The sequence below is a fragment of the Anomalospiza imberbis genome, chromosome 1 (genome assembly GCF_031753505.1).
Source record: "Anomalospiza imberbis isolate Cuckoo-Finch-1a 21T00152 chromosome 1, ASM3175350v1, whole genome shotgun sequence".
NCBI lineage: Eukaryota > Metazoa > Chordata > Aves > Passeriformes > Viduidae > Anomalospiza > Anomalospiza imberbis.
In genome coordinates, this window is record NC_089681.1 from 53,694,691 (window position 1) to 53,707,853 (window position 13,163).

Consider the following 13,163-nt stretch of genomic DNA (forward strand, 5'->3'; position numbering starts at 1 on the left):
AAAATGGTCAGGGCTAAAAAATAAAGATCCAAAAGATCCAATGTATTTTGGTGTTATTGGCTGTGTGTAGTGAACACATCTTCACATGGAGAAGGTCTTATTGACACAATTGCAAGTAGTTGTCACATTAGCCTGCAACACTAAAATTGGCAAGAATCTCAGCTGGAAAGGTTGTAGGAGCTGCAGTTTGAATTTGCAGTAAAGATAATGTTCTGATCCTCTGTTAGGAATCTGGCTGTGATGCAAAGCTTGGATGCAACACAGGCTCATCCAGCTGGTTCAAATTCCTTTAAACAATTTTGATAGCTTAACTTGATAGTGTCATGCTTTAGTGCTCATTGGCTGTCCACCCCGTTCTGTGCCAGGTCAGACACTGATCATGTCACTGTATGGCATAAACTCTACATTGGGCTAAATCCAGCACTAACAGTCAGGATAAAAAATATATCTATTCCACAGAATCAGGAATCCTGAACTTCTTCTCACTGTATCCTCTTAACTTGTAGATGATATTGCTTCTCAAGCAATTCCCATGGCCTTCTTGTTATTCTCTGGCACTTCATGAACCTGCTGTGATATTCTCAAAATAATTTAGAGACTCTTCTTGCATCTAGCTACTGACAAATTTGCTACCTTTTAGAGGACTAATGAAGATGAAGAGGTGGAAATTTCATTAGTTGATTAAATTATCTCTCTTATAAATGCTGTAATATTAAACTTTCATTTGCCTTTGTATTTTAATTAATTGTATTATTTATAACTGAGAAGCACTGCAATTTTTTCCTAGTCTTGCTTTGTCTGCTGAAAATAGAATTTTGTAAAACTGAAAAAGAAGGCTGTTTACTTGTGTTACTGTTTTGTTTTCTCATGGCTATAGTCACTATGCTAGTAGCAGTTAATTTTAACTCAGCATCAAAAACATACGTTTATTGCAAACCTCAAATTATCTGAACACTCTCAAAGAGATAAATTATTTTTTCTATTTTTTCTCATTGTGTATTAAGACAAAGCTCCAACTGTTCTACTGCTAAGTCTGAATTTGCGTTGTATTGGGAAGTATACTTTGTGTTTCCTGCTTGTCAGAAATGGTGGTATCTTTGAACTTGATAATGTTGGTCCTGCAGGTCAATATTACTTCTGTTTGTAAAACTGAGATGTATAGTGACCAACTTTCTTTCTCATTGCTGGAAATGAGGCTCCTTTTGTTTCATTTTTTGAATAAGACCCTGTGAACTTGCTCTCCCTGCAAATTTTTTTTCCATGAGAAAATCAGGAGACTTGCAAGTTCTCTTTGTCCTGGTTGTTCTAATTCATCTAAATCTTTGGATTAACTTGTCCCTTTCTGTTGAATAAAAAAGTATTTTATTCTGTTGAATAAAAAAGTATTTTATATATATTTGCATATATATAAATTTAGTACACAGCTACTACTTTGCCTGAACCTTTTTTTTTCCCTGGAGAGGTTAATTCTTAGCTACAAGTTTGTGCATCTGTAAGTATTCAGACTTTAATTGTTCCCTGCTGTTTTTTAGGAAATTTTTTGTATGAGCTTATCATTGACAGACCAGGATATGTCAACAAAAGTATGTTTGGTTTAAGGAATCAGGACCATGTTCTGTAGCTGTATGTGACATTAATGGAGTTATGCTAACAAGTGCAATCCTTGCTGTTTAAATCTCAGTTGCAACATTGCTGGTGGGTTTATATGTCCAGAGGAGAGTACAGGGAATACAGACAGTCTCCAGAGCTAGAGGGTCATGTTGTTTTGCTGGTACCAAACTGCTGGTCCATCAATGTGTCTTACATGGGCATGTGGAACAGAAGAATCTGACATGTTCTGGTGAAGGTTCTACACAATTGTATCTTTACTCTTAGCTCCCCAGGGAATTTCTTGAAGAGTACTGGAGTTTTCTGTCAGCCCTGGAGGCCATGAAGGCTGGTAACTCAAGTACAGATTCACAGGGGGAAAAAATGGATTTTTCCTTTAAGATTAAAGCTTATTTTTTTTTCCCAGATGTTTGAGGGGTTTATCTTTTATCCTCCACATGGAAATATTTGAACCCCTACTTTCAATCAGCCATTGAATTTGATGTGCATGGTAGGTATTCAACATCTTTATTAAGCACTTTTAGAAAGATGCAGGTATTCACCACTTTGAAGGCTGTGATGTTTAGCCAGCATTGACCTCCACCCTATAATCAATGAGGAGCTTAGCAAAAGAAAGTAATAAAAATTGTAGATGCCAGGCTTTTTTTTTTTTTTCTTTTTATTTATCAGCCACTAGAGATGGAATGAAGAAATGTAATTTGGTTGAGTAACCATTGCATAGTCCATCTTAGCTCTTGCAGAAATTGATTTCCCAACTGATCTAATAGCCAGTGATTTCTTGGAGACAAAAATCTGCCATCCCTCTTAGCTGAATGATTAAGCCATGCACTGGCTCAGGGTTAAATTTCATCAGAACCAGAGCTTGCTTGTCCGCTCTCTGAAATAATTTGGCTTTTCTTGTGTTGTGGTTTGTTTGTTTGGGTGGGGAGAGAGAAAGGAAAGGGTATTTTGTTCATGTTTCAAAACACGCTCAAAGGAAATTATTGTCTGATCTTCTTTTGTAACCAGGCACTTTGTAAACCCAGTACAGCCAGAAAGGCGCATCATAGCAGCAGCCTCATCAAATCAGTATCACAAGACTTTTCTCAGGTTCTGCTTCACTTTTAATACTGGGTCAGACACCAAGTATATCAGGACATGTTTCCTGCTTTTGTGAGGGATTAATGATGCTTGAAATTTTAAATGCCAGGAATCTGGGAGGACCATGAGAGTCACTTGATTTTTGTATGTCAGCAAACAGCTTACCATGGAGGACAATGTTTTATTGTAAACTGATTTAAGTTCTCAGTGGTACAACTGCATGCACTGGTTTCTGCAGTATAGAAGATATTCTGGATTCAGATTTGATACTGAGCTACTTTCTGCAAGTCTCTTTGCTTCTGGCGAGCATAATTTACCTTTTTAATTTTGACAGCTTTCATTTCAGCCATAGCAATACTCCACCCTTTCACTCCTTAGCAGGTGAATACTAGAAGGAAAATAATTCCAACTTTTGAAATAATATTGCTTATTTTTTTCCTGTTAGGATACAGTGATTAAAAAAAAATCCTGACATAACAAGGTACCGTCTATTGCAAACCTTTATTGCCATAAAGATCAGAAAACATGGTGTAGAAAGGGACTGACAGAAAGAAAAATTGAGGTCTGAGCTAAATGCTGTTATTTAATTTTACTTTTTGCACTTACACACCCCATTAAATAGAAAGTAGCTGCATTTTTTGCCAACCTTAACAGAGAGAGAGGAAAGAACCTATATATCAGTACAGAGGTGTTAGATTAGCAGTGAACACTACTAAAGAGACACATGTTGTTATTGTTGCCTGGGCATTCTTGAAAATTGCCCGTGTAGCACGTGGATCCATGCTTAGTTATCACGTGCATCGAATCAGAGACACTTGCACTTGCCTTGATAGTAGCAGCATGCACACATTACTGCATCTGCAGTTTTCTGTGTGTAGCAATGTCTCTGTGACATAGAGAATTAAGGATAATTCTCACTGTGCATCTCCTTGAGGTTTTCTTTCAGCTGCTTTGTTACCTTTCCATGCTCATGCTATGCTATGCTAAAATGCCAACTCCTGACTAGAGAGACAGCACAGGACAGAGAGACACCGAGTTGTCAAGGCTCTCTGCTCCAAGCAAGCAGCCAGGCCAGGATGGGGAGCACAGTGCTCCCAGGGGAGGGTTCATGCTGTGCTCCTCTGCTTATCTGGAGGAAAGGAAGATGAAAGTGAGCAGCTTTTCAAGGGATCTCTTTAGACCAATAGTTTATTAAAAAATCAGAAATCAGAATTTTGTCACTCACTCCAAGGAATGCATGCCTCTTTGCACACAAATAAAGTAGAATTGAGTATATACTTTGTACTAAAATAAAGTGGGGAAGGATGATCTAAGCACAACACCCTGCGTTTGGAAGGTTTGCTCTTTGCTAGTAGGACCCTGCATTTGCTTCTGTTGTATTTCAGACTGTTCTTTGCACATCTCTCCAACCTGCTGGGGTCCTTCAGTGGGTTTAAATTACTCTGGAGTCTCAACCAGTCGTCCCAGAAAGAAGTATCAAATCAGCACCTGCTGGTTTGGTTTTTCTTTATCCCAGTCTGTTTGTATATTATGGGATAATCTCTCTTTTCTGTCAGAAAGTTTCTACAGTCTCCTGCTGGTTATCTGTGCCTTGTGGAGACTGCAGCTGGCACTTCTGATTCATCAGGTCTGTACTGCTGACCCATCCTCTAACAAAAGGCTGGGGGTGAGTCATTGCTCTGATTAGGGGCACATAAAAATGATGGTAACTAAACCTCTTATTACTCCTTTACAGTTTGGGAGGCTGGTTGCAACATCATCCATTTTAGGTTATTAGGATAAATCTCTCTTAAATGCCTTTTGTACTGTACTGCATCTTTCTCAGCTTTTTACTCTAATGCAAGAAGCACCACTGATAGGTACTGACTGAGAGTGCCCAGAGACTATCTCAAACCATTTTGAAGGACCCACCTGACAGGGTTGATGGCCAAAAGTGCTAGTGCAGTCACACTAAGTATGGCTGATCCTATGCTTTAACAGGGTACAGATTGCTTTATATTTTGATGCCGTTTTTCAGACTTCCTTTTCTTTCTGAAAAAAATACAGAAAATCAGACGTTGACTTTAGATTAGGGCCATGATGTAAAAGAAAGTATTCACTATGCCACTGCTTACTGTGAAGCCTAACTTTTAGGCTTTCAGACATTCCCTGGACAGAAAAGGGGACTGAAATACTGACAGTCTGTCATCACTTCATCCAGCTTTTTTATTTCAAGACAAGAAGTAACAATGTATTTTTTTTTTTTTTAATCTCAATTAATTTGCTGTCTTTGCTAAAGGCTAACTGACTGTAATGCTGAGGAGCTAACAGTGGGGACCTTGATGGGGCTCAGACAAGGCTACTCAGAACATGGGCCAGGACAAATAGTTTTCTCAGTCTGAGAAATTAAAGAACATTTGTTATGTGGTTTGAATGCAGAGAAGGTCATGATCTTCCCTTTTGGCACATGCACAGGTTATCTCTTAGAGCAGTCTGGAAGGATCCTCTGTGACTTTGAAGTGTTCTGCTGATGACAACATAGGCAAGAATTAGACAGAAGAGGGATTTTGTAAATAGGCCAAGAGTGCCAGTCCTAGCTATGTTATGTGGAACAAAGGTATTTTTGTCAAATAGATAAAAAGAGCTACAGAAGGATACTGGAATTGTATTGCCTAAATGTATTAGCACCAGAAAAGTTTGGTAAATGTTTATGAACACCACTTACACTCTTCTCTGAGCCTGTTAAGATTAGCATGGATTAGTACTAGAATGCATCTGAGTGTAATCAGCTCTTCTACAGAAACTTATTTGGGAGCACATCCTTCTATTGGCCTCATTTATCCATTTATTGATAAAATCAGTATCTTGCTATCATGCAGGTGGCAATTCCCTGCTAGTTTTGACATGATGTAACTTGCCCTACGTGTCAGTGTAGTTCCAGTGGATGTGCAGGGTGAAGGGGGTTTCTGGCTGGGATCACTGGTGGTGCTGATGGCAAGCAGGGCCTGGCTGTTTCTGCCAGTGACATTGTCATGGCTCCCAATCTGGTTGCTGACAAAGCCTGAGAGGCAAATATGTATCTGGAGTGGCTTCTGCTCTCTCTCACCACTTCACAGCTGAAAAGAATGGCATGGGACTGAGACAGGCCCTGGCATCTCTTTTTCTGCCAGAATCCTATTTTACTTCTTTCTTCTATTCACTGATGTCTTTCTGGAGCACTTTCAATCTCTTTTCCTAGAAGCTAAATAAATTTCTTGGTCGAGGGAGCTGAACACTGAGATCATGAACATCTGAAAGACAAGCCTATTCATTCAGGAGTCCTGCAGCTGGGAAGCTGTTCTTTGATTCCTCCTAAGAGAATCCAAAGATCTGCTCCCATACCCCTTTAATTCAAATCTTTATAACTCACTTGCCTGCCTCCACTCACTGTTGTTCGGGTGTCCTTTCAGTTACCTGCTTGTCAAGCGATAGCACTAAAGAGCTGCTTACTTCAGCAATAAAATGATAAAAGTCTTTTTTGGAGGGTGGGGGTGGGGAAGGGAGGTATTTTTTCATTTCATCCTCTAACATGAGAAAAAATGCATCTGTACCACTACCCAGTTTCCAGGCAGGCAATTTTTCTGCAAGTTTTGTAAATAAGGGACTTTTTTTTTGGTGTAGCATAGGCAAGGTTTACACCTGCAGTGTTTGGCTTGTGGAACAAGAATCCAAATGCTGACTCATAATTTATATGTAAGAAACTTGGCATTGCCCTAAGGAATAACAGCCAAACCACCCAGTCTGATGTGTAATTTATTTCCTGCAATTGGCTGGTTTGCTGAGCCTCACCAGGTACACTGAAAACTTTAGTAAAGCAGTTAAGCTGGTCTGCAAAGAATTTTGTTAAACTGAACATACAGAGCAATTTGTAAATGGAATGAACAGAACCTAACAAGAGACGATGTGATATACAACAACAGAAAGCAAGTTGGGTACTGCAAGTGAAGTAATTGGAAGGGGGAAGAGTACGATATCTGCACAGTTCTTGCTAGATATAAGAGCACAAGAACAAGTAAAATTTACTGTTAGATATCTTACTTCCAGGACCTGCAATGGGAAAATCAAAAGCTTTGGAAAAGATAACCAAAGTTAGCTAAAGTAAGTTAACTTTGCTGAAAACTTGTTACCAAAAACATGCTTTGCATTAAAGAACAGAAAGAGGGCTGCAGATGATATTTCTCTATTCTTTTCTTTTGGTCATAGCAAAGAACTAAGAGCTCAGAACTGGCACATAGGTGAGACACAGCAGGGAGTGTGTGTGTTCAGCAGATGGCATGACCCACTCTGATTTAACAGCTGCAGTTGAGCATAGTTTTTGACCTCTAGTTTGTGATAATCAAAGTTCTTTTTCTAGTACTGGAGAGAAGGGATAGGCAAAGTTCATCTCCTGACTATAACTCTATAATGCTAAAAGAGCCATTTTACTCTAAATGATTAAAAAATGCTTTTCTCTGTCACCTGTGGTGCAGGGACTATTTGTACATAAAAATATTTCATATAATGGTCCAGGTGATTCTGCATCCTTAGAGTGAAGGGTTAGAGTGAAGCCAGCAGTGACAATATTACTGTCCAATTACCTGCTGAGGAATATAGTAATTGGAAATAGGGATTTAACTGCTTTTTGATGATAAACCTTAGCTGAACACAGAAAATACAAAAGCGGCCCAGGATGTAACATTAAAATTAGGATTTGTTGGTGGTGATGCTTTAAGAAGAATGCTGGAGGTTAAAAAGAAGCATTCGGATCTGTTATACACTATGAAAAAACCTCAGCCCACTGATTTTTGGAAAAGTGGTGATTTGGAGAAGCAGAGACTTCCTGCGTCAAGTTAACTTCAAATCCTGCATCGTATCTGACTGCCTGGCTAGCAGCTAAGAAGATGGGCATTTGGCAGTGTCAGGAAAGTGTCAGGAATGCTTTGCATTCCCCTGCCTGCACCTGGAAGCAGAGACCATTTTTTAAAGACTTGAACTGATTTTGCTACCTTTTGGGCAAGGCCCAGGAGGAGCATTGGCTGCCTGACTGCTAAACCCACAGAGGAACTTCAGCCACTGGAATACTGAGCACTGAGTTTAACAGCTCTTGGGCCCCTGGGGGAATTCACATCCATCTTGGGGAGCCCGGGCTCCTGGCATGATACACTGCTCCTTCCATTTCTACACTGAAATCTCTATTCTAGCAAGGGGTACAGAACACAGCTGTTTATTTGTTCAATTATTTTAATACCAATTATTTAAATATATTTTCTATTAGTGGCATGGTGGCTTTGACTGTATGTTCTCTACGTTTTGTGACAGTGGGGTTCTTATTTCTGAAAAAATCCCAGCAAAACTGAATATGAGAAAAATGCTTATGGCAGTAATAAGCCTCCCACTTCAATAATAGTCTTTCCTCCTCCTTTGGAAGTACCATTGCAGGCTGAATCTATTGTTAGTGTACTAGAAACAACAAAGAAAACAAACAAACAAACAAAGGAAAGGAGCACGTCTGGTACATTTTCCCCCTTTAATATTATAGAAAGCTCATAATGAATTTCAGATTAGAATCCCTGTTTAGTTAGAAAGAGAGGGGGAAGGCCACTAGATGGTGGTAAAAACTCAAGCCTTTACTATGAGATCTGTGGAAAGTGAAGTCCAGGGGGGCAAAGAAGAGGAGGAGGAGCCACAGTTTGAGTACTGAAGTCATTATTGCTTGGAGTCTATAAAAAGGCAGTTGCACAGTAAGTAATTTATACGTGGTCAGCTTTGAACCTATGGATTTACTAATTCCTTTCCCTCTATTTTTTTTCATCTTTTGCCACCAAGGAGTCCCCAGCCCCACATGTCAGGGGGGCTGAAACTTCTTCTCTCTGGAGGAAACGCTGCAGATGAGGAAAAGCAGCTGAAGGAGCAGCTCTGGTAAATAGGTACAGTAAATTCTTGATTGCAAATAAAAAGTGGCTTTTTGAAACTGAAAACTGTTTAGCATGATATGCTTTGAATTTTTATTTGCAACAAGTCACTGACAATGAGCTTTAAATGTTCCTTTTATTAAAAATGTGACGACTTAAAACTTTCCCTAAATATTGTCATTACCAGAAAACCATTGAATAAAATATTCTGGATTTGGAAGAGAAAACTTTTTTTTACAATAGAATTCTACTCACACCAATTCTCTAACCTTAGTGTATCCTGAAATGTATGGATTTGCCTTGGTTAAGTGTTTAATATCATGCTTTTAAATGAGCATGTTAACACTGCACAGATAAGGTGTTTATAATATAGTTCATGCCAAATTAAATGTACAAAGGTCAGGAAAGCATTTAAACCTTTTACTGAAAATGTTCAATTCTTTCTTGTGTCAATAATAGAAACTTCTCTATATTGTATTAAAGTAAGTGGTTTCTGCTGTACCTAATGCTACATCCTCCTGCATTTCTGGGGTCTGAGAGCTGGGACTGAGAAAACTGTTTTTTGTTTGTTTTTCAGCAGAACTTCCAGGACATTCTGGGGAAGTACTCCAGGGAACCAGATAGAATAAACAAAACTATGAATGAAGAGTGCAGGAATCTTTTAATCAGTTTGTGATTTTAATTTCCCAGTAAGGATAGGTAGAAAATTTCTGAGCCAACTAAAGTTTAATTTTGAATCAGTGAAGGAATGTGGTGTGGAAGAGGTGGGACATTTACAAGCCAAATCAAATAGAAATGTCTGGTATTTATGTTGTCAACTTCTGCCTGTAATCTTCATGCTGTATTTTTTTTTAAGCAGGATCTTCTGCCTTTTGGAAAATGCATTTACCACACTCCTTGGCAAGCCCTTCAGAAGGAACAGAACGTGTTAACTCCCAGAGATGAACACATCCTCTCAATTCTATGTCTCTGAACTAAACCTGAGTGCCTTCAGTAGCAACTTTACTGTGCCTACTGCAAAGAGCAAATCATCGCCATGTGAGCAAGTGGTCATCGCAGCTGAGGTGTTCCTAACTCTGGGCATTGTAAGCCTCCTCGAAAACATACTAGTCATATGTGCAATAGTTAAGAACAAGAACTTGCATTCACCCATGTATTTTTTTGTTTGCAGTTTAGCAGTGGCTGACATGCTGGTTAGTGTGTCTAATGCTTGGGAGACCATAACCATATACTTAATAAACAATAGACACATCATTATGGAAGATGCCTTTGTCCGTCATATAGACAATGTATTTGATTCCATGATCTGCATATCTGTGGTGGCTTCCATGTGCAGTTTGCTGGCTATAGCAGTAGACAGATATATCACTATCTTCTATGCCCTGCGGTATCACAACATCATGACAGTGAAAAGATCGGGGCTCATTATTGCATGCATCTGGACCTTTTGCACGGGCTGTGGCATTATCTTCATTCTTTATTATGAATCAACTTATGTGGTCATTTGTCTCATCACTATGTTTTTTACCATGTTGTTCCTCTTGGTCTCACTATACGTCCATATGTTCCTCCTGGCTCGTACTCATGTGAAGAAAATCGCTGCTTTGCCTGGGTACAACTCTGTCCGTCAAAGAACCAGCATGAAAGGAGCCATCACTCTGACTATGCTTCTTGGCATCTTCATTGTTTGCTGGGCTCCATTCTTCCTTCATCTCATCCTGATGATCTCCTGCCCTCAAAACCTCTACTGTGTGTGCTTCATGTCCCACTTCAACATGTACCTCATTCTCATTATGTGCAACTCGGTGATCGACCCCTTGATCTATGCCTTTCGTAGCCAGGAAATGAGGAAGACCTTCAAAGAGATAATTTGTTGCTATAGCCTGAGAATGCTCTGTGGGTTATCAAACAAGTATTAAGATAATAAAACAAAACCAGGGAAGAGACTGAAAAGGCAACATCTTCCTGTACCTGTAATTCTGGTGAAATGCCTGTGGAACATTTTCTCCATTCAGCTGTCATGATTCCTGCAGCAATCAGAAACCCTTTTTTAACATGTGATTTTACATTTCTTTCCCTCCACACATCTCTCTCCTGCTGGTGGTTGGAGCTACTCAGTGCATCTGTATTATGGGGATAAAGGATCTTTTGAATCTCATTTACTCTATTGAAGATTGGAATTTATAAGAGGAGTATACAGGGAAAACCTTATTTTTATTTTTGCTAAATGCAATGATTGAGTTCTGCCATGTGAATGAACCTACCAACCTTTCAATGTGTGTTTCTTTTGGTGTTCTTTGTCTCTCTAGATATATTAAAAAAAAAAAAAAATTCTCTCTCTAGATAAAAAAAAGCATGGCTTATTTTGATGCTCAGAATTTTCAAACAAGTTTTTTTCTATTTCCTTTTGAAGACATAAAATCATAGAAATAGATCCAATTATCAAGCTCCACATACCTTGGTCAGAAGTTAGGACCAATACATATGCACAAATCAGCAGTCTTGTATTCCAGTCATGACTGTTACTGTCATAAAATTCGTATAGTGTAAGATGCCAATGGTATCATGAGATTTTCCAGGCTGGATACAGTACTTTGTGATATATAACTATATATGTTCAAACCACTGTGAAGCAAGATGTAACACAGGTGGATTTTAAGACTGCATATGAAGACTGAGCTGATTCTAGTTTGTCTGTTTTCTTTATTTGCCAGGGCTAGGGAAGCAAAGAGAACATAGCCTGTAGATATTCATGTAATATTTTGTGAAGATGGAAAGATTGAGTAAACGGCTGCCTTTGTATAGACATTAGAGAAGCCTTTTGGATGTGAAGACCTTGTATTACTGTAGATTGCATCTTTCAAGTTGGGAGAGACAAAACAAGTTTGATAATCAAAAGGCATGGCAGGCAGTGGCAAAAAACTGATTTCAAAACATCAGGGACATGTAGCTATAACAGAGTCCTGACTTTTATTCCCCAAAGTTTTCCTCTTAGTTGAGAGGATTCTAAGCTGAAACCCTCATGCCTTTTGTGTGAGTAGTTTGCATCTTGTCATACTTTCAGAAACCTGCTGTTCTGCAACAGGTGTGTAATGTGTAAAATACTGGGCCTACAAAAGAGGGAGGAAGTGCAATGGTGGTATTTCTTGATGACCATGAATGGTGCATATCTTGTGCTGTCATTTAAGTTATGGAAAGATTTCAAGTGGTGTTAAACTACTACCTAGATAGCTGAATATATCTTGAAAAAACAAACTCTTCCTTCTGAAATCTGGAAGAACAATGGTTGTTATACTTGGTTTATACATGCTGTAAGACATGTTTATCAGTAGACAGTTTATGATTTATTCCATGAGTGTTAGGTTATACTTCCAAGGTGAAAGTCCTGATTGGGTTTTAGGAATCTTTTTTTGCCATAAGGGTGGTCAAATATGTGAACAGGTGCTCGATGTTTGTGCAAAATCCATCTCAGAAAGATTTGGAACTTCACACGACAAGGCCCTGAAAAATCTGCACTAAATTGAAAGCTTACTCTAACTTTGATGTTGGCCTTGCTTTGAGCCACTAGGAGCTGATTACCTCCACAGGTGCCTTCCAACCCAAATTATTCAGTGATTCTATGACACAGTTTGCATATTATGATAAAATTATAGTTTTCCCTCCTAATTTTATCTCTTGTGTAAGAAAAAATGGAAAGTATTCCCCTCCACACACTTAAAACCTACTTTATGTCTTCATTTGCTTAGGAGGTTTCTGACAGGAGAAGTAAGGTGCACCTTTAGTACCAGAGTTATACATTTTGCCTGCTTAAAATTTGCTATTCCTCCATCTCACATATATCTCCCTCTGACATGAGTGGGAATGTTATTCTCAGTAGAGATATCTTATTATGCTGACTGATATACTGATTATCAGTGCACCAGGGGCTAGAGTCTTCCTTCAGCTATATCTGAAAATGGGATTTCAGAGAATGCTGAAGGTCAGTAGTGAGAACCTTGCCTTGTTTCAGACCATCTCTTAATCCTATCCATAAATAACCTCTAAATGTTGGCTCTTGCAGCTATGAATATAAATGAAAAAAGGAGACAGTTCCACTGCATAGTGAAAGGCACCAGCTGATGTAAATAAATAATTAAGTCTTCACTGGGTATTGCAAACAAAACAGTTTTGTACATAACTGTAAATCAACTAAGGGGAAACCAAAACTGTAATAGCTTTTGGTATTTTCTTGAATTGTATATTACTTTTTTCTGTTTTGTTTGAAGTCTGTTTGATGTATAAACACAGACATATGAAGAAAGTATTAAACTGGATTGTTGGAAACTCTCACATTTCTAGTTATTCATTGTAATGTTTCTGCTACATTATTCGCAGAGGGAATATTGCATTACAGACTTTCACGTCTCATTTAAACAGATGCCTTCTTAAGAAACATTCTGAATGAGAGTTACAGACTAATACAGTGTATTTACATTCATACCTATGCTCCCCTGGGTGTCAGAATCTTATCTTCATTATAAGCTTTTCAGGTGGGGAGCTGAAACAACTTAAAAGTGAAATGAAAGT

The 13,163-nt window shown here is 38.7% G+C and overlaps 1 protein-coding gene across 3 annotated transcripts; it reads left to right on the forward strand.

Annotated features, from left to right (window-relative positions):
* The first annotated feature begins 2,747 nt into the window (after nucleotides 1-2,747).
* Nucleotides 2,748-12,928, forward strand: MC5R (melanocortin 5 receptor). 3 transcript variants are annotated; one of them, XM_068193080.1, is made up of 3 exons: nucleotides 2,748-2,874; nucleotides 8,512-8,612; nucleotides 9,453-12,928. In XM_068193080.1, the coding sequence occupies exon 3, from the start codon at nucleotides 9,539-9,541 to the stop codon at nucleotides 10,514-10,516; it is 978 nt and encodes a 325-aa protein (XP_068049181.1). In that variant the 5' UTR covers nucleotides 2,748-2,874; nucleotides 8,512-8,612; nucleotides 9,453-9,538; the 3' UTR covers nucleotides 10,517-12,928. The 3 variants fall into 3 exon arrangements, with proteins under 3 accessions (XP_068049181.1, XP_068049190.1, XP_068049192.1); XM_068193089.1 differs by lacking the exon at nucleotides 2,748-2,874 and adding an exon at nucleotides 8,397-8,426; XM_068193091.1 differs by lacking the exons at nucleotides 2,748-2,874; nucleotides 8,512-8,612 and having other exon boundaries at nucleotides 9,457-9,682; nucleotides 9,769-12,928.
* The last annotated feature ends 235 nt before the right edge of the window (nucleotides 12,929-13,163 follow it).

Bases quoted from the DNA above. Each gene is read 5' to 3' on its own strand.
- MC5R (XM_068193080.1), top strand. From the start codon at position 9,539: ATGAACACATCCTCTCAATTCTATGTCTCTGAACTAAACCTGAGTGCC.